This window comes from Choloepus didactylus, chromosome 1 (genome assembly GCF_015220235.1).
Source record: "Choloepus didactylus isolate mChoDid1 chromosome 1, mChoDid1.pri, whole genome shotgun sequence".
Classification (NCBI taxonomy): Eukaryota; Metazoa; Chordata; class Mammalia; order Pilosa; family Megalonychidae; genus Choloepus; species Choloepus didactylus.
Genome location: NC_051307.1, coordinates 157,608,550 through 157,633,634, shown reverse-complemented (window position 1 = coordinate 157,633,634; position 25,085 = coordinate 157,608,550). Strand labels below are relative to the sequence as shown.

General features: G+C 37.9%; 1 protein-coding gene across 16 annotated transcripts in view; it reads right to left on the bottom strand.

Annotated features, from left to right (window-relative positions):
• CEP70 (centrosomal protein 70) overlaps positions 1–25,085 on the bottom strand; it is a 109,216-nt gene that overhangs the window by 62,133 nt on the left and 21,998 nt on the right. For 8 of the 16 annotated variants that reach the window (XR_005218025.1, XM_037844092.1, XM_037843986.1 and 5 more), the window contains exons 3-7: positions 7,829–7,934; positions 6,445–6,570; positions 3,987–4,077; positions 3,736–3,859; positions 3,235–3,415 (exon numbers count right to left, since the gene is read on the bottom strand). Coding sequence is in view for 15 of the 16 variants with exons in the window: in XM_037844092.1 (XP_037700020.1) it covers positions 3,235–3,415; positions 3,736–3,859; positions 3,987–4,077; positions 6,445–6,570; positions 7,829–7,837 (531 nt within the window). In the remaining variant the exon portion in view is untranslated. Of the gene's footprint in view, positions 1–3,234; positions 3,416–3,735; positions 3,860–3,986; positions 4,078–6,444; positions 6,571–7,828; positions 7,935–8,663; positions 8,682–25,085 lie in introns of those variants that run through there. The other 8 variants (XM_037844033.1, XM_037844042.1, XM_037844059.1 and 5 more) reach the window with 4 other exon arrangements.

The window sequence follows — 25,085 nt, the reverse complement described above, 5'->3', positions numbered from 1 at the left end:
TTTATTGACATTCTATAAAATGTATCCCTCAGAGACTTAAAAAGCAAAAAAAAGCAAACAACTAATTTCAATTGTGTGGGCAGCCAATTCAGCACCCGGAAGTCGGCCTAGTGGCACGGTCCTTGGGCCTTCAGTACATGTCGTGGTAACCGTTCCGCAAGGCGGAGCATCGAGTGGCACCTGTGACTCCTGCCTAAAAGGAATTTGTTTCTTGCTGCTGTTTCTTATATTCATACTGCCTCTTTTTCTCATTTGACGTCTTTTGGGCTCTGTGGTGGTGGAATGCTCCCACACCTAGCTACATTAAAGAGCCAGCAGCTTACCCTGCATTAGCGTCAGCGTAGTGAAAATGCCTGCTCCTTTTTTAGAAAACAATAGGTCACCCTTTCTGCTCAAAATCCCCCTTTCCAAGCTTTGAAAGAGTTAGCTAGAAGAAATAAAAAGGTAATGATTAACAGACTCTAAAACATGAACACAAAAAATAGTTATAGGTTGCTTGGTACTAAGTAATAGGAACTGTTATGCCTGTGCCCAAACACTGTGTCTTGCTACGCTTCAAGGAATCTGTCCCTGCAAACCCACTGATCACTGTGTAAGAATAAATAATGTCTGAAATTTAGCCAAACTATTCTAGTATTGTATGCTTAAATGCTAGTGCGTATGTTACAGAAAATTATAAAAATAAAGCTCTGATGCTCTGCTTGGTCAGAGATTTCATCTTCGTACCCGGACACAACAAGGTGTCTGTCTCGTTTTTTCGCCAACTCCAGCCCCCCTATCAGGACCCTGACCGTTGCTGAGGGTTAGGCCAGCCCTCGGCACAATTGGTCAGACAAGCATAAATAGCTTCCTCAAATCTAATTCTGCCTGTCCTCCTCTATAGCTATTTAGAGCATGAGACCTCCTCTATGACAATTTATAAGCCACAGAACATATCTCTGGGACCTAGAACAAAGAGCTAATAGCACCATAAATAATTTATGAGAGATGAAACTATTTTGATGGAAAATACACGTCACTCTATTCAAGTCACCCCTTACCAATGAAATATCAAATATCTTTCTTTGAAGGGCTTAAAACCCTGGTATATTTGTGAGTCTTGTGTTCTAATAATTTAACTTGTGATTAACTATGTATTAAGCACTCTGTAAAGGTAAATAGATATTCTCCCCCAAAAAGAACACACTGGTTTCCTTTCTCTTAACTCCTTCTACCAGCCAAGAACCCAGCAGCACCTTCTCAGTTCCTGAAGGCTGCTTCTCACCATCAGTTAAGTCAATGATTTAAAAGGCTTCAGCTCTCTATGTGCCCTCAATCCAAGAGCAAGGTCAAACCCAAAGGATACAAAATATTTTCAAATGTCCTCTACCTTTAGAGAGAGTTTTCATAATGGTACTATTGATGAGGAAAGCAACCTAAGAAAGCCAACCTCAAAATATAACACTCTAATAGTAGAGGATTTTGTTGAATGATGAGTACTAGAAACAGATTCGACCAGCAGAGAATGGTAAGTGTCTTCTCTGGAGCTATGATCATTAAGGACCAAGTCCAGGACTGTCTGCCCCAAGCTGGCAGAGCACTAACTGCTTCTGTTCTTTTCCAGAGCTCCCTATCACCACTGACTGATACCCTTTGACTCCTGGAATTTATATTGACTTACCTGATCCTTCCAACCCTGCCAGAATGAACTGAGGGGACCTTCACACCCTGCCTTTTAAATACTGGCCCCTTTAAGACAGCCTGAACTTGGTGCCGCCTATCTGCATTAAGTCATATGGTGTTCAGCCAGCAAAAAAACACTAAAATACATAATTAGGGTTTATAATGTTTATAAAGCTATAATGTTTGTAAGGATCTATTACATCCCATACAACAATGGTTATCACTACAAAAGAGTCACTTCTCTTAATCGTAATATACACCCGAGTTTTAAAATGAGGATTTTATTAAATTAGGAAATTAAGTATTCAATGTTATAATATTGTTATTCAATTTCTCAAAAGAAACAAAACTTGTAATCACAAAGCATATTCCACAAATATCTTAAATAAATTTAATTCAATAATTCAAATATTTATTGAGTATCTTATTATTATTAAACTAGTTTAGAAACAAAATATTGGCAAAATAGACAAAAATATTTGCACTTGTGAAGCTTACATTCTAACATAGCGAGATATATAAAGAAAACAATAAAAAAGTATATAGTATGTTAGCATGTTAGAGGGTGGTAAGAACTATGTATAAAAAATAAAGCAAGGCTGACGATAGGGAGTGTGTGGACAGGATTACTAATTTTCAGTAGGTAGTTAGGAAAAGAATCCCTGAGAAGGTGACATCTGAGTAAAGATGGAAGGAATAAGCCATGCAGCTATCTGTGAAAAGAGCATGCATGGCAGAAGAAAAAGAACAAAATGTACAAAGGCCTTGAGGTGGGAATGTGCCTGAATGTTCAAGGAACAGCAAGAATACCAAGGTGGATAGAGTAGAATAAGCGAGGGAAACAGTAGGAGATGAAGTCAGAAGAGAAAAGGGGTCGAGGTCTTGTAGGCTTTGTAGGCCATAGTAAGACTAGATTTTCCTTTGAAGTGGGGAAAACAAACAAACAAACAAACAAAACAACCAATGGACGGGTTTGAGATACAGAGTTGAAAGCACAATGAAAAAGGCAAAGGTGGAAGCAGGAAGACCAAGACAGAAGCAGGAGAAAGAAGAAAGTGACTTGGACCAGGAAGGAAAGAGTAGAGACTAAATGAAGAATTAAGTTTCTTTTTAGGCACTCAACTTGAGACATGTAAAGTTCTAGCTGCCCATTAAACATCCAATAGAGATATAAAGTAGGCAGTTGCAGATGAGTCTGAAATCAAGGGGAGAGATCTGGGATATCAATTTGGGAGCTGTGAGTAATATAAAGTCATGAATTAGACTGAGAACATGAAAGGAGTTAGAATAGATAGAATAGAGAATAGGTCTAAGAACTGAGTCCTGGGGAATTCTAATATCAAGAGATTAGTAAAATGAAAAGAACCAACAAAGGAGCTGAAGAATGACCAGTGGTGTAAGAGGAAAACCAGCAGTGTGGAAATCCAGGAAGCCAGCAAACGAATAGTTTCAAGAAGGTGGCTGAAACAGGTCAAGTAAGATAATGACCAAAATTAAGCATCATGGAAGTCATCAGTGACCGTGTTGAGCTGTTTTGGTACTAATCATCATCTGAAAATATGTAACCAGTACCTGTAAAGCTTTATGCTCCTTTTGAAGATCTTTTATTTTATTCTGTTGTTGGCAAACCCTATTTAGGGATTCATCCTCCAATTCACCAATTTTGGATCTTACACTCTCCATAATTTGTTCCAAGTCATTAGCTCGTTGTTCCTGATCTGCTGCTCGGCTTTGTTCTAGCTGAAGTTCATTTCTAATTTAAAAGACATAATTCCCTCCCTTAGTAATAAAAATAAATCAAATAACAAAAATACCCATCTAACATTTCTAAATTCCTAAAATTTCTTTGCATTCTTAAAATTTCTATCTTATAACACACCAATAGAAAAAAATAGGATGCCCTTCTATATCTAAGCTAAATAATTACTGAAAGATTTAGCTATTAAAAATATTTTTAGAAATTAACATTTAATCAAAATGGATACTGTCAAGATTCATTTCGAGGAAGTTACTTTCAGAATGCATACCACTTGTGTACAAACAAATCAAAAGGGACTTTTTCCATTTTCTTACTTAAGCTGCTGATTAGTTTCTATGAGTTCCCGTATCATGTTCTGTTGACGTGCTGTATCTTCCACCAATGTTTTCAAATTTTGTCTCATTCTTTGTGATGACTGTTTGTCAAAAATGATGAGATCTATAATAATAATTTTTAAATGTAACACAGATAGTGAAAACAAAAGTAAGGAAAAAAATTTAGGATAAAAATGTGAAATGGAAAAGAAGTTTTTTACCTTAAGGAGCAAGAATAAGATCTGATTTACCTTTTAGATCTGTTCTTTTGACTAGGGACAAAGGTTTTAAGCCATGTGTCATCAACAGTACATTTATGCTTTCCCATTCTGCTTCTTCCTGCTACAATTACAAAGAGGAGAAAAGTGAAGAAAGAGCTTCTTGTATATAATTTCCTTTGTTTTCAGAATAACAGAACTTTTTGCTTAAAAAGTGTTTTTAAAAAATTAGAAAATTTTCTGCACATATGATTAAAATTTTAAAAACAGCTTTATTGTTTCTAACAAAATTATTGGTAGACTTGAAAGATACCAATGAGCACAAGTTGATGCATTACATGATTCCAGAATATTCATATTTAGGTCTTAGTGGACAAATTAAAATACCAACAACGACAAAACTAGTAATTTCAGTGAACCAAACAAACCTAAAGTTTTAGATTTAACTGAACCAGATCAGGTCCTGCTCAGAAGAAACAGTTGCAAAATATATTAATTGAGTAATAAAGAAAAGCTGAGTCACTCAGGAACAAGTATCACTTTAATAATGATAAGGATCACACACAAAAAATCAAAACATACTTGACTAGTCATAAGCCAATAATTAAATAGTCCCGTGTATAACAGACATCTGACTATAAAAAGAGACCTGTCCCTCTGCATAACTGATTCTAGTAGAATCACCCTGAAAGATACTCTCAAGTCTGTATCCCTGATACTAAACATGTATTTTACAATCTAAATCTGAGAAGAGAACCCTAACTCTCAAGATTAAGTGAATAAAAGCATAACAATGTAAAGAAATAAGAAACAGGAAAAGAGGAATAAGAATATAAAGTTGAAATAGAAATAGAGATGATTAAAAAAGTAACTTTAAATCCATGATATTAATAGTTTTATATTAGTTTTTAGTATAGTACTATGTTCAGTTTTGAAATCACTGTGCGACGTGCTTTGCTTGTTTTTAATACACTTTTTAAATTGTGAAATTTAACATATATACATAACAGTGATAACATTCAAAGTATAATTTAACAACTAGACAGCAAATTTCAAAGAATGTTATGGCTTACAGTTCCACAATTTCAGTTACTTCCTTATTGCGAAATACATATACACAGAAAGGTGATAACCTTCAAAGTACCACTTAACAATCAGTTATATAGGCAATTTCTAAGAATATTATGGGTTATAGTTCCACAGTTTCAGTTCTTTCCCTATCTTGAAACATAAGATATATATAGAAAGGTGATAACTTTCAAAGTACAATTTAATGAGTAGCTATAGAACAAATTTCAAAGAATGTTATGGGTTACAGTTCCACCATTTCAGTTATTTCCTTCTAGCTATTCTAATACCTTAGCATCTAAAAAATTTTATATAAAGATTCAGTATTCGCAATCCTCTGTTAAATCCTATCTTGGCTGTTACTATCCCTTCCTCTTGTTCAATCACTTGCTTGATCTTCAGGGGTGTCTAGGCAGTAACCACCCTAACTTGCTCATATTGAAAAGAGGTATCGAGATTATGGGGAAGGGGGCTGTATCTGGTTGTTGTTCATAAAGAGGCTGTTGCCTCTGGGTTTTATGACTTGTCTAGCATAGGAACACTCTGGTGGATTTACGTTTCTGAGAGAGAAACTTACTGAGTGAAACTTTTATAGAGTCTCAGGATAGGGTCTTAGGTATTTTGGGACCACTATTGGTTAGGGCTTGGCATACTGTGGCCATTTGGGATATCTAGCTGGTTTTGCTTGCTTTTTAAGGCATTTAAAGAATATCGTGAAAAGATTTGAGTGAATTTTCAAGTTTAAATGCTTGAAAAAATGTCATTTATACAATTAAGTTTTGTAAGTTGTTATTTTAACAGCTTAGAGATGAGTAATTTAGACAATAAACAAAATACAAGTAAAAATATTAATCTTCACAGCTAAATGCCCCTCAAAGAATAAAGAAACCATCAACACAAAAAGGAACAAACAACCTAATGATTCTCTGAAAGCACTATGACTCACAGCACCAGGTAAATCTTTCTTTTTTGACTGTAGGCTCTTTTTCCCCCCTTCATTCATTGTTTTCACACTTCACCTTGCCCTCAACCTTTTCCCTTATTTATGCTTTAAGCCTCTGGCCGTAAAGTGTAATGACATGGTGGTAGGCAGAATGAAATGTATTGCTGATAGCTATTTTAGAGCCAAAAGCTCTATGTGGCCTCTCAGTGGATGCCCACTATGAATGCTCATTGTCTCATGAAATATTCATCAAACTAGTGTTTAAAAAGTAGGAAACGCTATACTAAATCCTCCTTTTGGAAACTGACAGCATTGTGAAGTCTTAGAGTAATGAAACTGTTTAATAATCTCTAAGCCAGCATTTCTCAAGCTTTATTGACCAAAGAATCCTGTACAAAGTAAGATTTTTCATATTTTGTAGAACTAGTATTCTTTGGCACATACTTTGAGAAAAATTGGCTTAAAATAATTCAAGTTTACCTGTTTACTGGTCATGAGTCTGTCTGACGATTCACTGGACTCCTGGGCTTTAGGGGCTGCTGGAGACATAGTTTCTTTTGTAGAATAAAAAGAAGTAGAAGTTGGCAAGAAAGAAGTTTGAGTTGCCTAAATTAAAAAAAAAAAAGTGCAATAGGAGTTGAAGAAAACTATATTTAAAAGAACTCACTGCTCTAGTGGTACAATTTAGGACACTCATATGTTGAAACTTTTATGACTTCCTAGAAAGCTGATTGTAAGAATCATTAGAATAAACCCTACCTTGTATTTTCCTCTAGGAAAAAAAAAATTTTGAGATTTTACACATACTGTACACAAATAAAACTGTTTTAACCAAATAATCTGAAAAGCACATGATGCTAATAAATAAACTTACCTCTTGGAAACTGCTTACCAAAAAAACAAGAAGAACTGTACCTGACCCACAGTTATATGCCAGTCTAACAATTTTCTGGACTCCAAGGCGAATGGAGTGCCACTTTCCTAGGCAATCTTTATTTCCAAGTAGATCAGAAGCTAGCAAAGAAGGATTCTGTATGATTGGCACAAAAACAGTTTATAGTCAATCATACTCTAGCATAAACTGCTCTTGTTACTGAAGACTATGCCATTCCATAGGAAAAATTCCTTGGTTTCTTGAAAAAGAGTTATAATTCATCACCTCCACAGCAAAATCACACTGATTCATTAGGATTATGGAATTTCAGAGCTGGAGGGCTCTTTGTATTAGTGTGGTATTTGTGCTACAAATGATGAAAGCACATTTTCATAACTACTATTAACTATAGTCTACGGTTTGTGTTGTATAGTCCTCTGGGAAATTTTTATTCTAGTAGCATATATACAACCTAAAATTTCCCCCTTTAACCATATTCAGATATATAATTCAGTGCTGTTAATTACATTCACAACACTATGCTACCACCACTATCCATTACCAAAACTTGTCCATCATCTCAAATAGAAGCTTTGTACAATTTTAGCATTAACTCCCTATTCCCTACCTCCACCCTGACCCCTGGTGAACTACATTCTAGTTTCTGACCCTGTGAATTTGCTTATTCTAATTATTTCATATCAGTGAGATAATACATATTTGTCCTTTTGTGCCTGGCTTATTTCACACAACATGATGTTTTCAAGGTTCATTCCATTTTACTTCAGCCAGGGTTTTGAAGTAGGAAGAAAACACCCTGGAGACCAGATACAAGGGTGGTAAGTGTCAATATTAGAGAATCCCTCAAAGACTATGGAGCCACATGCTCTGACAATCTCCCTAGCTGCCACACTGACCCTCTATCAATCTTCAAATGCCATCTTCATTTGGACTCAAGGTCTGAGCACGGTTACTGTCTATTTCACTTACTTTACGCATCCTGGCTTTCAAATCTCAGCTCAAATTTCCTTTCTCAGGAAAATCTTCCATGAACCCATGACTAGGAAAAGTTCTCTTGTTACATGCTCTTGTAGAACTATGAAGAATAAAGTACAGAGGTTTAGAGTTCAGAGTCAAATGGCCTGAGTGACTACCAACTTAACCAATTATTAACTCGGTGACATGAACTTTGAGTCTTGATTTCTCCATTTGTAAATGAAAGAAAATTGTAATGCCTACCTAATAGGTTGAATTAAATCAGACTACAAATAGAAATTACCTAGCACAGCAGTGACTGGCACTTAGGAACTTGTAGATAAAAGGTGTGGTGGTGATAGTAGTAGTACTAAGTATATATAAGTGCACTAAACAAAAATGGTCTTACCCAGTCCTACATCTTGTATCAGCTTAGAATTTTCTCCAAATTATTTACCTAATTATCTGATAAAAATCACTTCAGAGAAACAAGTTTCAGATAAGATTAATTCTGTGAGATAAGAAGTCTACTGTTGGTAATGGAAGATTAGTCAACTCTCCTGTTAATGACAAATAAGAAAGGTGAATAAAAAATTTAAAAACATCCTCTTTGGAGCACTGACAAAAAGAGCTGACAAGATAATGAAGAATTAGGCAAAAAATGCAAGAAGATAAGAATCTACCTTTTCCCTGAAGGCATTTACCTATTCAAGCATCTGCCAATTCAGGGGTTTTCCAATTCCAAAGAGGGAACTGTGAAAATGGGGGCCAACGATCAGATACTCCACAGTCTGTCACCCGAAAGGACTATACTCTTAGGATAAGGTGAGCCAGGAGTGAACCACCTCACCCATGATCATGCATACTGGCCTCCCTCTTCTGGGTGATTCCAGTACCTCAAAGAAGGTCCCAGATTAAAAGTACTTCCAAGAGCCTGCAAAAAAGCAAATGGAAATCCTCTTTGGAAAAAGGCTTCAAATTATTCCCACAAAAAATGTTTCAAGTACAAAACATCCAGCAACCAAAGATAATAAAGGCACATAGGAAATCAGGCACAAAGAGAGGAGGATTGTGGGAAGATAATGGAGTAGGAAGCTTCAGGAATTAATCCCTCCACCAAAACAACTATTGAGCTTGCAAGAACTGTCTGAATCACCTACTTTGAAACTCCAGAGTCTAGTGGAACACTACACCATTCAGGGAGCAGCGGGAGGAAGAAGCTAGTAAATTACAATATATATTAGTGAGTTTCACACTCCCTGCAGAAGCTACCATCCCCTTTCCCCAGTCTTGTGGCCAGAAGCAGTGCAGACTGGAACTCAGGCACCTGGCATGCTTGCTGGTGCCAGGGTAGGACATAAAGACCTAGTCCTCCAAACTCTGAGGGTGTGTGTCTGATTGCAGATCTCTACCTTTGATTAGCTACTTCAAGTCACTGGGGGCTGGCTCTGAGGGCAGCCATTGTTCCAATCCCCCTTAGGCAAAGGTGGTAGATGAAACTGAAAGACAGTATTTTCCTCAAAATTACCAAAAACAAAACAAAACAAAACAGTTAAAGAGCTCATTAACCAGGCAAGCAATGAATGTAGAAAACACAGCTTCAAAAGCCACAGAAGAAGTTCCTGGTGCCACTGCTGGCCCTTCCCTCATCTCCTCTACAACACAGGGTGGAGCCAGCTTGCACTCTAATTGTGGGGACCTGGCCCTGTTCCAGAGGAAGAAGACTGGCTCCTGTGTACACACTGGGTACGTGTATGTCAGTGCCAATCTATTGGATGGAAATCTGAGAGACTGAGCCAGGGAATACGTATAAGGCTGGCCTCAGAGTTTGTCCTGAGGGTAGGAAAGTGGCTTATAGACAGCTGAGACAGTATGAGAAACAATGAAGTTCAAGTAGCCTGGGGAAAATAACTACCTGCACTAAGTCACTCAAGAGAGCACCAGGACTGAGAGGAGTCTATTTCAAAGGGAGTAAGAAGGCATTTATTTGCACTCCTAGAAACTGTAAACAGGGAATTCCTAAGGCTTCTAGCAAGCACAAGCCCATAAAAAGAAACAAGCTCCCTGGCTCCAGCTGGACACAGGCTCAGATAAACAGAGAAGATCCTATACTTCCCATTTGCCTCAGGCTAAACTCTGAAGGAGAGCACCAAAGGAAAATCAAATGCAGACAGTGAAAGTTACCTTTGGCCTTGGTTTATCTGCACTGATTAGCTCTAGGTAGTCAAGAAAATCTGTCAAATCACTAGCTGTATACAAACTTAAGAAATAGACATCTCAGGGACTAAATCTCAGAATTAACACTTTAAAATATTAAACTGTACAGTGTGCCAAAAAAAGATTTCTTACACGTGCTAAAATGCAAATGCATAAAAAGTAATGATAAATCAATGGTTTTGGATAAATCAGTGATAAATCAAAAAAATAGTAATGATGGCACATCCAAAGGAACAAAACAAAAATCCAGAAACGATCGATGCAGAAGACAAGAATTTGGACTTTCTGGTCAGACATTTAAAAAAAAAGATCCTCAACATGCTCAAGGGGTTAAAGGAAAACACAATGAATGATCACAATAGGAATCTTTTCAGAGAGATACTAGAGTTGAAGTCAAATGAAAAATTCTCTAGACGGTTTCAAAAGCAGATTGAAGGGGGCTGAATAAGTACCCTGAAAGACAAGAAAACTGAAATGATTCAGGCTGAAGAGAAGAAAAAACAATTGAAAAGGGAAAAAAAAAAAAAAGAATTAACACAGCCTAAGACAACTATAGGATTCCATCAACCCCATAGAAGAAATATTCAAAATAACAGGAGAAAACTTCCCAAATTCAGCAAAAGACATGAATATGCACATTCAAGAATCCCAACAAACCCCAAGCAGTAGAAACTGAAAGAAACCCCACCTAGACACACAGTAATCAAATTATACAATGCCAAAGACAAGGAGAGAGTTCTGAAAGCTGCAAGAGAAAGGCAATGGAGTTATGTACGAGGGAATCCCAATTTCTCATCAGAAACTGTAGAGGTAAGAAGGCAGAGGAACGAAATATTTAAAGCGCTGAAAGAAAACTGGCAACTAAGAATTTTATATCCAATAATAATTTCTTTCAAAGTGAAGGAGAGATTAAGATATTCCCAGATAAATAAAAGATGAGGGATTTTATTACCACCAGATCTGCCCTATAACCAATGCTAAAGAAGTTCTTCTGACTGAAAGGAAAGGACATTAGACCATGGAACAAAGTAACATAAAGAAATAAAAACCTCTGGTAGGATAATCATTTGGGTAATTATAAACGCCAGTACTATCGTACAGTATTTTTTCGTATGTAACTCCACTTCTTATTTCTTACAGGTGCTAAAATGCAAATGCATAAAAAGTAATGATAAATCAATGGTTTTGGACATATACATAATTTGTAACAAGTACAAAAAAGATGGGGATGGCGTGGTAGAGGAACAGTGTATGTGAATGTACTGAAGAAAAGTTGTTAGCTAATCAAACGATTGTTACAGACTTAGGATGTTAAGTTTTAACCACATGGTAACTACAAAGAAAATGCATAGTAAGTATATTCAGAAAGTAATGAGAAGAGACTCAAACTGATACAAAACAAAACAAAAAAAAATCCATAAATATAGAAGTTGGCATTAACAGAAGAATTGAGGGTCAAAAAAAGGTATAAGACTAGCAAAGACAAAATAGCAAAATGGAAAAGGAAAGTACTACATTATTAATAGTTACTCAAAATGTAAATGGATTAAATTCTCCAGTAAAAAGACAAGAGATTGGAACAACAGATTTAAAAAAAAAAAAAAAAGCACGACCAAACTATATGCTTTTTATAAGAAACTCACCTTAAATTCAAAGACATAAGCAGGTGGAAAGTGAAAGGATGGGAAAAAATATGAAGGCAGTAACAAAAAGAGAGCTGGAGTAGCTTATACTAGTATCAGATAAAGTAAACATTAAGTCATAAAGTCTTACAAGGGACAAAGATAGTCATATACTGAAAAAAAGGGGTCTATCAACAAGAAGACATAAAAAGTATAAATAGATGGAGGCGGGGCAAGATGGCAGACTGGTGAGCTGTATGTTTTAGTTATTCCTCCAGGAAAGTAGGTAGAAAGCCAGGAACTGCGTGGACTGGACACCACAGAGCAATCTGTCTTTGGGCATACTTCATACAACACTCATGAAAACGTGGAACTGCTGAGATCAGCGAAATCTGTAAGTTTTTGTGGCCAGGGGACCCGCGCCCCTCCCTGCCAGGCTCAGTCCCGTGGGAGGAGGGGCTGTCAGCTCCGGGAAGGAGAAGGGAGAACTGCAGTGGCTGCTCTTATCGGAAACTCATTCTACTGATCCAGACTCCAACCATAGACAGACTGAGACCAGACACCAGAGAATCTGACAGCAGCCAGCCCAGCAGAGAGGAGACAGGCATAGAAAAAAAAAAACAACACGAAAAACTCCAAAATAAAAGCAGAGGATTTTTGGAGTTCTGGTGAACACAGAAAGGGGAAGGGCGGAGCTCAGGCCCTAAGGCGCATATGCAAATCCCAAAGAAAAGCCGATCTCTCTGCCCTGTGGACCTTTCCCTAATGGCCCTGGTTGCTTTGTCTCTTAGCATTTCAATAACCCATTAGATCTCTGAGGAGGGCACTTTTTTTTTTTTTTTTTAATCCTTTTTTCTTTTTCTAAAACAATTACTCTAAGAAGCCCAATACAGAAAGCTTCAAAGACTTTCAATTTGGGCACATCAAGTCAAGAGCAGAACTAAGAGAGCTCTGAGACAAAAGGCAATAATTCAGTGGCTGAGAAAATTCACTAAACACCACAACTTCCCAAGAAAAGGGGGGTGTCCGCTCACAGCCACCATCCTGGTGGACAGGAAACACTCCTGCCCATCGCCAGCCCCATAGCCCAGAGCTGCCCCAGACAACCCAGTGTGACGGAAGTGCTTCAAACAACAGGCACACACCACAAAACTGGGCGTGGACATTAGCCTTCCCTGCAACCTCAGCTGATTGTCCCAGAGTTGGGAAGGTGGAGCAGTGTGAATTAACAAAGCCCCATTCAGCCATCATTTGAGCAGACTGGGAGCCTCCCTACACAGCCCAGCAGCCCAGAACTGCCCTGGGGGGACGGCACTCACCTGTGACATAGCACAGTCATCCCTCAACAGAGGACCCGGGGTGCACAGCCTGGAAGAGGGGCCCACTTGCAAGTCTCAGGAGCCATACGCCAATACCAAGGACTTGTGGGTCAGTGGCAGAGACAAACTGTGGCAGGACTGAACTGAAGGATTAGACTATTGCAGCAGCTTTAAAACTCTAGGATCACCAGGGAGATTTGATTGTTAGGGCCACACCCCCTCCCCGACTGCCCAGAAACACGCCCCACATACAGGGCAGGCAACACCAACTACACACGCAAGCTTGGTACACCAATTGGGCCCCACAAGACTCACTCCCCCACTCACCAAAAAGGCTAAGCAGGGGAGAACTGGCTTGTGGAGAACAGGTGGCTCGTGGACGCCACCCGCTGGTTTGTTAGAGAAAGTGTACTCCACGAAGCTGTAGATCTGATAAATTAGAGATAAGGACTTCAATAGGCCTACAAACCCTAAAAGAACCCTATCAAGTTCAGCAAATGCCATGAGGCCAAAAACAACAGAAAATTATAAAGCATATGAAAAAACCAGACGATATGGATAACCCAAGCCCAAGCACCCAAATCAAAAAACCAGAAGAGACACAGCACCTAGAGCAGCTACTCAAAGAACTAAAGATGAACAATGAGACCATAGTACCGGATATAAAGGAAATCAAGAAGACTCTAGAAGAGCATAAAGAAGACATTGCAAGACTAAATAAAAAAATGGATGATCTTATGGAAATTAAAGAAACTGTTGACCAAATTAAAAAGATTCTGGACACTCATAGTACAAGACTAGAGGAAGTTGAACAATGAATCAGTGACCTGGAAGATGACAGAATGGAAAATGAAAGCATAAAAGAAAGAATGGGGAAAAAAATTGAAAAAATCGAAATGGACCTCAGGGATATGATAGATAATATGAAACGTCCAAATATAAGACTCATTGGTGTCCCAGAAGGGGAAGAAAAGGGTAAAGGTCTAGGAAGAGTATTCAAAGAAATTGTTGGGGAAAACTTCCCAAATCTTCTAAACAACATAAATACACAAATCATAAATGCTCAGCGAACCCCAAATAGAATAAATCCAAATAAACCCACTCCGACACATATACTGATCACACTGTCAAACACAGAAGAGAAGGAGCAAGTTCTGAAAGCAGCAAGAGAAAAGCAATTCACCACATACAAAGGAAACAGCATAAGACTAAGTAGTGACTACTCAGCAGCCACCATGGAGGTGAGAAGGCAGTGGCACGATATATTTAAAATTCTGAGTGAGAAAAATTTCCAGCCAAGAATACTTTATCCAGCAAAGCTCTCCTTCAAATTTGAGGGAGAGCTTAAATTTTTCACAGACAAACAAATGCTGAGAGAATTTGCTAACAAGAGACCTGCCCTACTGGAGATACTAAAGGGAGCCCTACAGACAGAGAAACAAAGACAGGACAGAGAGACTTGGAGAAAGGTTCAGTACTAAAGAGATTCAGTATGGGTACAATAAAGGATATTAATAGACAGAGGGGAAAAATATGGCAAACATAAACCAAAGGATAAGATGGCCGATTCAAGAAATGCCTTCACGGTTATAACGCTGAATGCAAATGGATTAAACTCCCCAATTAAAAGATATAGATTCGCAGAATGGATCAAAAAAAATGAACCATCAATATGTTGCATACAAGAGACTCATCTTAGACACAGCGACACAAAGAAACTGAAAGTGAAAGGATGGAAAAAAATATTTCATGCAAGCTACAGCCAAAAGAAAGCAGGTGTAGCAATATTAATCTCAGATAAAATAGACTTCAAATGCAGGGATGTTTTGAGAGACAAAGAAGGCCACTACATACTAATAAAAGGGGCAATTCAACAAGAAGAAATAACAATCGTAAATGTCTATGCACCCAATCAAGGTGCCACAAAATACATGAGAGAAACACTGGCAAAACTAAAGGAAGCAATTGATGTTTCCACAATAATTGTGGGAGACTTCAACACATCACTCTCTCCTATAGATAGATCAACCAGACAGAAGACCAATAAGGAAACTGAAAACCTAAACAATCTGATAAATGAATTAAATTTAACAGACATATACAGAACATTACATCCCAAATCACCAGGATACACATACTTTTCTAGTGCTCACGGAACTTTCTCCAGAATAGATCATATGCTGGGACATAAAACAAGCCTCAATAAATTTAAAAAGATCGAAATTATTCAAAGCACATTCTCTGACCACAATGGAATACAATTAGAAGTCAATAACCATCAGAGACTTAGAAAATTCACAAATACCTGGAGGTTAAACAACACACTCCTAAACAATCAGTGGGTTAAAGAAGAAATAGCAAGAGAAATTGCTAAATATATAGAGACGAATGAAAATGAGAACACAACATACCAAAACCTATGGGATGCAGCAAAAGCAGTGCTAAGGGGGAAATTTATAGCACTAAACGCATATATTAAAAAGGAAGAAAGAGCCAAAATCAAAGAACTAATGGATCAACTGAAGAAGCTAGAAAATGAACAGCAAACCAATCCTAAACCAAGTAGAAGAAAAGAAATAACAAGGATTAAAGCAGAAATAAATGACATAGAGAACAAAAAAACAATAGAGAGGATAAATATCACCAAAAGTTGGTTCTTTGAGAAGATCAACAAGATTGACAAGCCCCTAGCTAGACTGACAAAATCAAAAAGAGAGAAGACCCATATAAACAAAATAATGAATGAAAAAGGTGACATAACTGCAGATCCTGAAGAAATTAAAAAAATTATAAGAGGATTCTATGAACAACTGTATGGCAATAAACTGGACAATGTAGAAGAAATGGACAATTTCCTGGAAACATATGAACAACCTAGACTGACCAGAGAAGAAATAGAAGACCTCAACCAACCCATCACAAGCAAAGAGATCCAATCAGTCATCAAAAATCTTCCCACAAATAAATGCCCAGGGCCAGATGGCTTCACAGGGGAATTCTACCAAACTTTCCAGAAAGAACTGACACCAATCTTACTCAAACTCTTTCAAAACATTGAAAAAAATGGAACACTACCTAACTCATTTTATGAAGCTAACATCAATCTAATACCAAAACCAGGCAAAGATGCTACAAAAAAGGAAAACTACCGGCCAATCTCCCTAATGAATATAGATGCAAAAATCCTCAACAAAATACTTGCAAATCGAATCCAAAGACACATTAAAAATATCATACACCATGACCAAGTGGGGTTCATTCCAGGCATGCAAGGATGGTTCAACATAAGAAAAACAATCAATGTATTACAACACATTAAAAACTCAAAAGGGAAAAATCAATTGATCATCTCAATAGATGCTGAAAAAGCATTTGACAAAATCCAACATCCCTTTTGATAAAAACACTTCAAAAGGTAGGAATTGAAGGAAACTTCCTCAACATGATAAAGAGCATATATGAAAAACCCACAGCCAGCATAGTACTCAATGGTGAGAGACTGAAAGCCTTCCCTCTAAGATCAGGAACAAGACAAGGATGCCCGCTGTCACCACTGTTATTCAACATTGTGCTGGAAGTGCTAGCCAGGGCAATCCGGCAAGACAAAGAAATAAAAGGCATCCAAATTGGAAAAGAAGAAGTAAAACTGTCATTGTTTGCAGATGATATGATCTTATATCTAGAAAACCCTGAGAAATCGACGATACAGCTACTAGAGCTAATAAACAAATTTAGCAAAGTAGCGGGATACAAGATTAATGCACATAAGTCAGTAATGTTTCTATATGCTAGAAATGCACAAACTGAAGAGACACTCAAGAAAAAGATACCATTTTCAATAGCAACTAAAAAAATCAAGTACCTAGGAATCAACTTAACCAAAGATGTAAAAGACCTATACAAAGAAAACTACATAACTCTACTAAAAGAAATAGAAGGGGACCTTAAAAGATGGAAAAATATTCCATGTTCATGGATAGGAAGGCTAAATGTCATTAAGATGTCAATTCTACCCAAACTCATCTACAGATTCAATGCAATCCCAATCAAAATTCCAACAACCTACTTTGCAGACTTGGAAAAGCTAGTTATCAAATTTATTTGGAAAGGGAAGATGCCTCGAATTGCTAAAGACTCTCTAAAAAAGAAAAACGAAGTGGGAGGACTTACACTCCCTGACTTTGAAGCTTATTATAAAGCCACAGTTGCCAAAACAGCATGGTACTGGCACAAAGATAGACATATAGATCAATGGAATCGAATTGAGAATTCAGAGATAGACCCTCAGATCTATGGCCGACTGATCTTTGATAAGGCCCCCAAAGTCACCGAACTGAGCCATAACGGTCTTTTCAACAAATGGGGCTGGGAGAGTTCGATATCCATATCCAAAAGAATGAAAGAGGACCCCTACCTCACCCCCTACACAAAAATTAACTCAAAATGGACCAAAGATCTCAATATAAAAGAAAGTACCATAAAACTCCTAGAAGATAATGTAGGAAAACATCTTCAAGACCTTGTATTAGGAGGCCACTTCCTAGACTTTACACCCAAAGCACAAGCAACAAAAGGGAAAATAGATAAATGGGAACTCCTCAAACTTAGAAGTTTCTGCACCTCAAAGGAATTTCTCAAAAAGGTAAAGAGGCAGCCAACTCAATGGGAAAAAATTTTTGGAAACCATGTATCTGACAAAAGACTGATATCTTGCATATACAAAGAAATCCTACAACTCAATGACAATAGTACAGACAGCCCAATTATAAAATGGGCAAAAGATATGAAAAGACAGTTCTCTGAAGAGGAAATACAAATGGCCAAGAAACACATGAAAAAATGTTCAGCTTCACTAGCTATTAGAGAGAGAGATGCAAACTAAAACCACAATGAGATACCATCTAACACCGGTTAGAATGGCTGCCATTAAACAAACAGGAAACTACAAATGCTGGAGGGGATGTGGAGAAATGGGAACTCTTATTCATTGTTGGTGGGACTGTATAATGGTTCAGCCACTCTGGAAGTCAGTCTGGCAGTTCCTTAGAAAACTAGATATAGAGCTACCATTCGATCCAGCGATTGCACTTCTCGGTATATACCCGGAAGGTCGGAAAGCAGTGACACGAACAGATATCTGCACGCCAGTGTTCATAGCAGCATTATATACAATTGCCAAGAGATGGAAACAACCCAAATGTCCTTCAACAGATGAGTGGATAAATAAAATGTGGTATATACACACGATGGAATACTACGCGGCAGTAAGAAGGAACGATCTGGTGAAACATATGACAACATGGATGAACCTTGAAGACATAATGCTGAGGGAAATAAGCCAGGCACAAAAAGAGAAATATTATATGCTACCACTAATGTGAACTTTGAAAAATGTAAAACAAATGGTTTATAATGTAGAATGTAGGGGAACTAGCAGTAGAGAGCAATTAAGGAAGGGGGAACAATATTCCAAGAAGAACAGATAAGCTATTTAACGTTCTGGGGATGCCCAGAAATGACTATGGTCTGTTAATTTCTGATGGATATAGTAGGAACAAGTTCACAGAAAGGTTGCTATATTATGTAACTTTCTTGGGGTAAAGTAGGAACATGGTGGAAGTTAAGCAGTTATCTTAGGTTAGTTGTCTTTTTCTTACTCCCTTGTTATGGTCTCTTTGAAATGTTCTTTTATTGTATGTTTGTTTTCTTTTTAACTTTTTTTTTCATACAGTTGATTTAAAAAAGAAGGGAAAGTTAAAAAAAAAAAAAAAAAGAAAGAAAGAAAAACAAGGAAAAAAAAAGATGTAGTGCCCCCTTGAGGAGCCTGTGGAGAATGCAGGGGTATGTGAATATATCTCAATAAAATGATGATTAAAAAAAAAAAGTATAAATATATATATGCACCAAACATAAGAGCCCCAAAATATATGAAGCAAATATTGACATATTTGCAGGCCATAGTCTACATTAATAATAGGAGATTTGAACACTACCTTCAATAATGGACAGAGGTCTTGAGATCTAAGATGGCGGCATAGAGAGGAGTGGAAGCTAAGTAGTCCCCCTGGAACAACTGAAAAAAAAAAGTAGAAGCAACTACTATACAGTCCAGAATAACTGCAGGAGGACAGACGTGAACGTCCAATCATCATACACCAACCTGATTTGGGAGGAATGCCCGATATCACAGCACAAAATCTAACCCTATCAAGCAAAGCAAATGCCAAGAGACCAAAAACAACAGAAAATCTTAATGCATATGATAAAACCAGACGATATGGAGAATCCAACTCCAAACACACAAATCAAAATATCGGAAGAAGCACAGTACTTAGCAGAATTAATCAAAGAAGTACAATCGAGGAACGAAAACATGGCAAAGGATTTAAAGGACATCAAGAAGACCATGGCCCAGGATATAAGTGACATAAAGAAAACCCTAGAAGAGCATAAAGAAGACATTGCAAGAGTAAATAAAAAAACAGAAGACATTATGGAAATAAAAGAAACTGTTGGCCAAATTAAAAAGACTCTGGATATTCACAATACAAGATTAGAGGAAGTTGAACAACGTCTCAGTGTCCTAGAAGTCCACAGAACAGAAAATGAAAGCACAAAAGAAAGAATGGAGAAAAAAATTGAAAAAATCTAAATGGATCTGAGGGATACGATAGATAAAATAAAACGTCCAAACTTAAGACTCATTGGTGTCCCAGAAGGGGAAGAGAAGGGTAAAGGTCTAGAAAGAGTATTCAAAGAAATTATTGGGGAAAATGTCCCCAACCTTCTACACAATATAAATACACAAAGCATAAATGTCCAGCGAACTCCAAATAGAATAAATCCAAATAAACCCACTCTGAGACATGTTCTGATCAGACTCTCAAGTACTGAAGAGAAGGAGCAAGTTCTGAAAGCAACAGGAGAAAAGCAATTCACCACATACAAAGGAAACAACATAAGACTAAGCAGTGACTACTCAGCGGCCACCATGGAGGCGAGAAGGCAGTGGCATGACATATTTAAAATTCTGAGAGAGAAAAATTTCCAACCAAGAATACTTTATCCAGCAAAACTCTCCTTCAAATTCGAGGGAGAGCTTAAATTTTTCACAAACAAATGCTGAGAGACTTTGCCAATAAAAGACCTGCCCTACTTCAGATTCTAAAGGGAGCCCTACCAACAGAGAAACAAAGAAAGGAGAAAGAGATATAGAGAATTTTAAAAGACATATATAGTACCTTACATCCCAAATCACCAGGACACTCATTTTTCTCTAGTGATCACAGATCTTTCTCCAGAAGGGACCATAAGCTGGGACATAAAACAAGCCTCAAGAAATTTAAAAAAAAAAAAAATTGAATATACTCAAAGAACATTCTCCAACCACAATGGAATATAAATAGAAGTCAATAATTTTTGAACTGTAACTCCACTATTTGCTTCCTACATGATATAAATTACACAAACTCTAATGACAAATCAGTGGTTTTGAACTCAGTGTAAAATATGTAATTTTAGACAACTATATAAAGGTGGGGGAATGGAGGAGTATAGGAACATAGTTTATGTGTCCTATTGAAGTGAAGGTGGTATCAAAAAAAACAAGATTGATATGGATTTAAGAGGTTAATTTTAACCCCCACAGCAAACACAAAGAAATTATCAGAGAATATAACCATAGAGATGAAATGTAGAGTTTGGGTTAAGAGAAATGGGGGAAGGGGCAATGGGGAGTTAAGAAATGAGTGTGGAGTTGCTGTTTGAGGTGAAGGGAAATTTCTAGTAATGGATGGTGGGAAAGAGCATTACAACATTCTAAAGGTGATTAATCCCACTAATGGAAGGCTAGGGAGGGGGTGGAATGGGAGGATTTAGGCGGTATGTATGTTTCCACAACTGAAAAAAAAAAAAAAGTCTAAATAGATGACGACTGAATGCCAAGGATGAACTTGGATGGGATTGGAGGATAGAGGACAGGTGGCTCAAAGGGACACATTTGAGACATAAGGTAAAGGAAAGATAGAATGTGAGCTTTGTATCATTGTTGAATCTCTTGTACTTAGCAGTGGGCAAGAACAAGAATGTTCTTGTTCATGGGAAGTGTATACGTGGATTATAGTGTATGTTCAAGGATGTGTGCAGCTAGCTCTCATATGTTCAGAAGACAGAGCAACAGATGATGGATGATAGATAGGGAGGGAGGGAGGGAGGGAAAGAAACAGCAATGTGACAGTATGTTACAGTTGGTGGACTGAGCTATCGGGGGAGGGGGGTCAGGGTATGATGGAATTCTTTGTATGGGGTTAGTATTCTTTTTGCAACTGTTCCTATAACTTTGAATTTATTTCAAAAGAAAAAAAATAAAAAAAATAATGGACAGAACATCTAGACTGAGATCAATAAGGAAATAAAGACTTGAACAATACCCTAAACCAACTAGGACTAACAGACATATATAGAATACACATTCTTCAAGTGTACATGGATAATTCTTCAAGATACAACATTCTAAGGTCACAAAACAAGTCCACTAAACTAAAAAATATTGAAGCAATACATGTATCTTCTCCGACCACAATGGAATGAAGCTAGAAGTTAATAACAGAGAGAGAAATGGAAAATTCACAAATATGTGGAAACTAAACAATGTACTTTTATTTTTTTTATTGAGATTGTTCACATACCATATGTGCTAGTTTGTATTTTTATGGTTCCCAGAAAAATCCATATTCTTTAAAGCATTCTTGTGGGGGCAGACATACTAGTGTGGATTGGATTGGAACCTATTATTTCAGTGTCCATGGAGCTGTGTCCCACCCAACTGTAGGTGATAACTCTGATTGGATAATTTCCATGGAGGTGTGGCCCTGCCCATTCAGCGTGGGCCTTGTTTAGTTTACTGGAACACTGTGTAAGCTCAGACAGAAGGAGCTCATAGCAAACTGGAGCTGACACAGACATTTTGAAGACAGCTGTTGGAAGCTAATGCAGACATTTTGGAGAATGTCATTTTAGAACGCAACCTAGGAGAAAGCAGATGCCAGCCGCATGCCTTCCCAGCTAACAGAGGTTTTCCGGATGCCAACGGCCTTTCTCCAGTGAAGGTACCTGTGTCAGTTTCAATGTATTATGTCCCCTGAAACACCATTATCTTTGATGCAATCTTATGTAGGCTGACATATTAGTGTTGATTAGATTGTAATTCTTTGAGTGTTTCCATGGAGATGTAACCCACACAACTGTAGGTGATAACTCTGATTGGATAACTTCCATGGAGGTATAGCTCCACCCATTCAGCTTGGGCCTTGATTAGTTTACTGGAGCATTATATAAGCTCAGACAGAAGGAGCTCGTAGCTAGCTGTAGCTGAGACAGACATTGTGAAGATGGCCATTGGAAGCTGATGCAGACATTTTGGAGAACGCCATTTTGAAACACAACCCTGAAGCATGCAGACACCAGCCCCGTGCTTTCCCAGCTAACAGAGGTTTTCTGGATGCCAGTGGCCTTTCTCCAGTGAAGGTACCCTTTGTTGATGGACACTTTATGGTGTTAAGACTGTAACTGTGTAACCAAATAAAACCCCTTTTATAAAATCCAATTCATTTCTGGTGTTTTGCATTCTGGCAGCATTAGCAAACCGGAACACAATACAACTATTCAAAGATCCAAAGTGTACAATCAATTGCCCATGGTACCATCATACAGCTGTGCATCCATCACCACAATTAATTTCCTTCCCCAATCCCTAGAACATCTTCATTACTCCAGAAAAGAAAGACAAAAAAAGGAAACTCCCATCCTCCCATACCCCTAACCACTGCCCCTCCATCACTGACTCATAGCCTTGGTATAATACATTTGTTACTGTCAATGAAAGAATGCCAAAATACTACTAACTGTAGTATATAGTTTGCAATGGGTATATATCTTTTTCCTATATGCCCCTTGTGCCGGTTTGAATGTATTGTGTCCCCCAAATGCCATTATCTTTGTGGTCTTGTGTGGGGCAGACCCTTGGGTGCTGGTTGGATTTGCTTGGAGTGTGCCCCACCCAGCTGTCGGTGATAATTTTGATGAGATGTTCCCATGGAGGCGTGGCCCCACCCATTCGGGGTGGGCCTTGATTGGTGGAGCTGTATAAATGAGCTGACTCAAACAGGAAAGGAGTGCAGCTGGGAGTGATGTTTTGAAGAGAAGCAAGCTTGCTAGAAAGGAACGTCCTGGGAGAAAGCCGTTTTGAGGCCGGAGCTTTGGAGCAGATGCCAGCTGCCTTCCTAGCTAGCAGAGGTTTTCCGGACTCCATTGGCCATCCTCCGGTGAAAGTACCCGATTGCTGAGGTGTTACCTTGGATGCTTTGTGGCCTTAAGACTGTAACTGTGTAGTGAAATAAACCCCTGTTTTATAAAAGCCTATCCATCTCTGGTGTTTTGCATTCTGCAGCATTAGCAAACTAGAACACCCCTCTATTGTAACCTAGTTATACATTTGTTCTAATTCATGAGAGGGATTTCTAATATTTGTATAGTTAATCACGGACACTGTCCATCACAAGAGTCACTGTTCTATACATTTCCATCCTTCAACCTCCAACCCTCCTTCTGGTGATATAAGTGACTCTGAGCTTACCCTTTCCACCATCTTCACACACCATTTAGCACTGTTAGTTATTCTCACAATGTGCTACCATCACCTCTGTCCATTTCCAAATGTTTAAGTTCACCCTAGTTAAACATTCTGCTCATAATAAGCAACCACTCCCCATTCTTGAGCCTCGTTCTATATCGTGGTAACTTATATTTCATGTCTACGAGTTTACATGTTAAAATTAGTTCATATTAGTCAGACCCTGCAATATTTGTCCTTATGTGTCTAACTTACTTCACTCAATATGGTGCCCTCAAGGTTTCATCAACCTATTTTTTTAAGATGGTTTTGTTTACACACCATACATTCCATCCTAAGTAAACAATCGTCAGTTCCCCGTATAGTCACGTATTTAGTTATTCAGCACCATCGCCACTATCTATATAAGGACATCTCCATTTCTTCCACAAAGGAGGAAAAGTAAAAGAAGGTAGAGAGACAAAAGAAACAGAAAAGAGAAAAAAAACTTGACAGCTAGAAAGCAACAAAGGGAAAAAAAGCCTTAAACTAAAGTGGAACAAAGAGACATCACCAATGCCAGGAGTCCTATACCCTTCACCTATGTGTGCCCCCCCCAATGCATTTAGCTTTGGTATATGGCCTTTGTTATATTAAAGAAAGCATAAAACAATGTTTCTGTTAATTCTCTAGTTTGCATTGATTGTATTTTCCCCCTAATCCCACGCTATTTTTAACACCTTGCAATGCTTATATTCATTTGTTCTACCTCATGTAAAAAGGTATTCATACCTTTTATTATAGTCATTGAGCACCCTAGGTTTCACTGAGTTATACAGTTCCAGTCTTTATCTTGCGTCTTATATTCGGGTGTCCCAAATGCTCCAAACCTTCCTCTTTTAACTACACTTACAGTCATCTTTGTTCAGTGTACTTAATGTGCTACTATCTCCCAAAATTGTGTTCCAAACCTCTCACTCCTGTCTTGTCCTTTCTGTCTGCAGTGTTTCCTTTAATGTTTCCTGTAGAGCAGGTATCTTGTTCACAAATTCTGTCATTGTCTGTTTGTCTGAGAATATTTTCAGCTCTCCCTCATATTTGAAGGACAGTTTTGCCAGATATAGGATTCTTGGTTGGTGGTTTTTCTCTTTCAGTATCTTAACTAATCACACCACTTCCTTCTTGCCGCCATGGTTTGTATTGAGAAATCTACACATAGTCTGATCAAGCTTCCTTTGTGTGTGATGGATCGCTTTTCTCTTGCTGCTTTCAGGATTCTCTCTTTGTCTTTGATGCTTGATAATCTGATTATTAAGTGTCTTGGCTTAGGCCTATTCAGATCTATTCTATTTCGGGTATGTTGTGCTTCTTGGATCTGTAATTTTATGTCTTTCATAAGAGATGGGAAATTTTCATTAATTATTTCCTGTATTATTGCTTCTACCCCTTTTCCCTTCTCTTCTCCTTCTAGGACACCAATGACATGTACATTCCTGCATTTCATC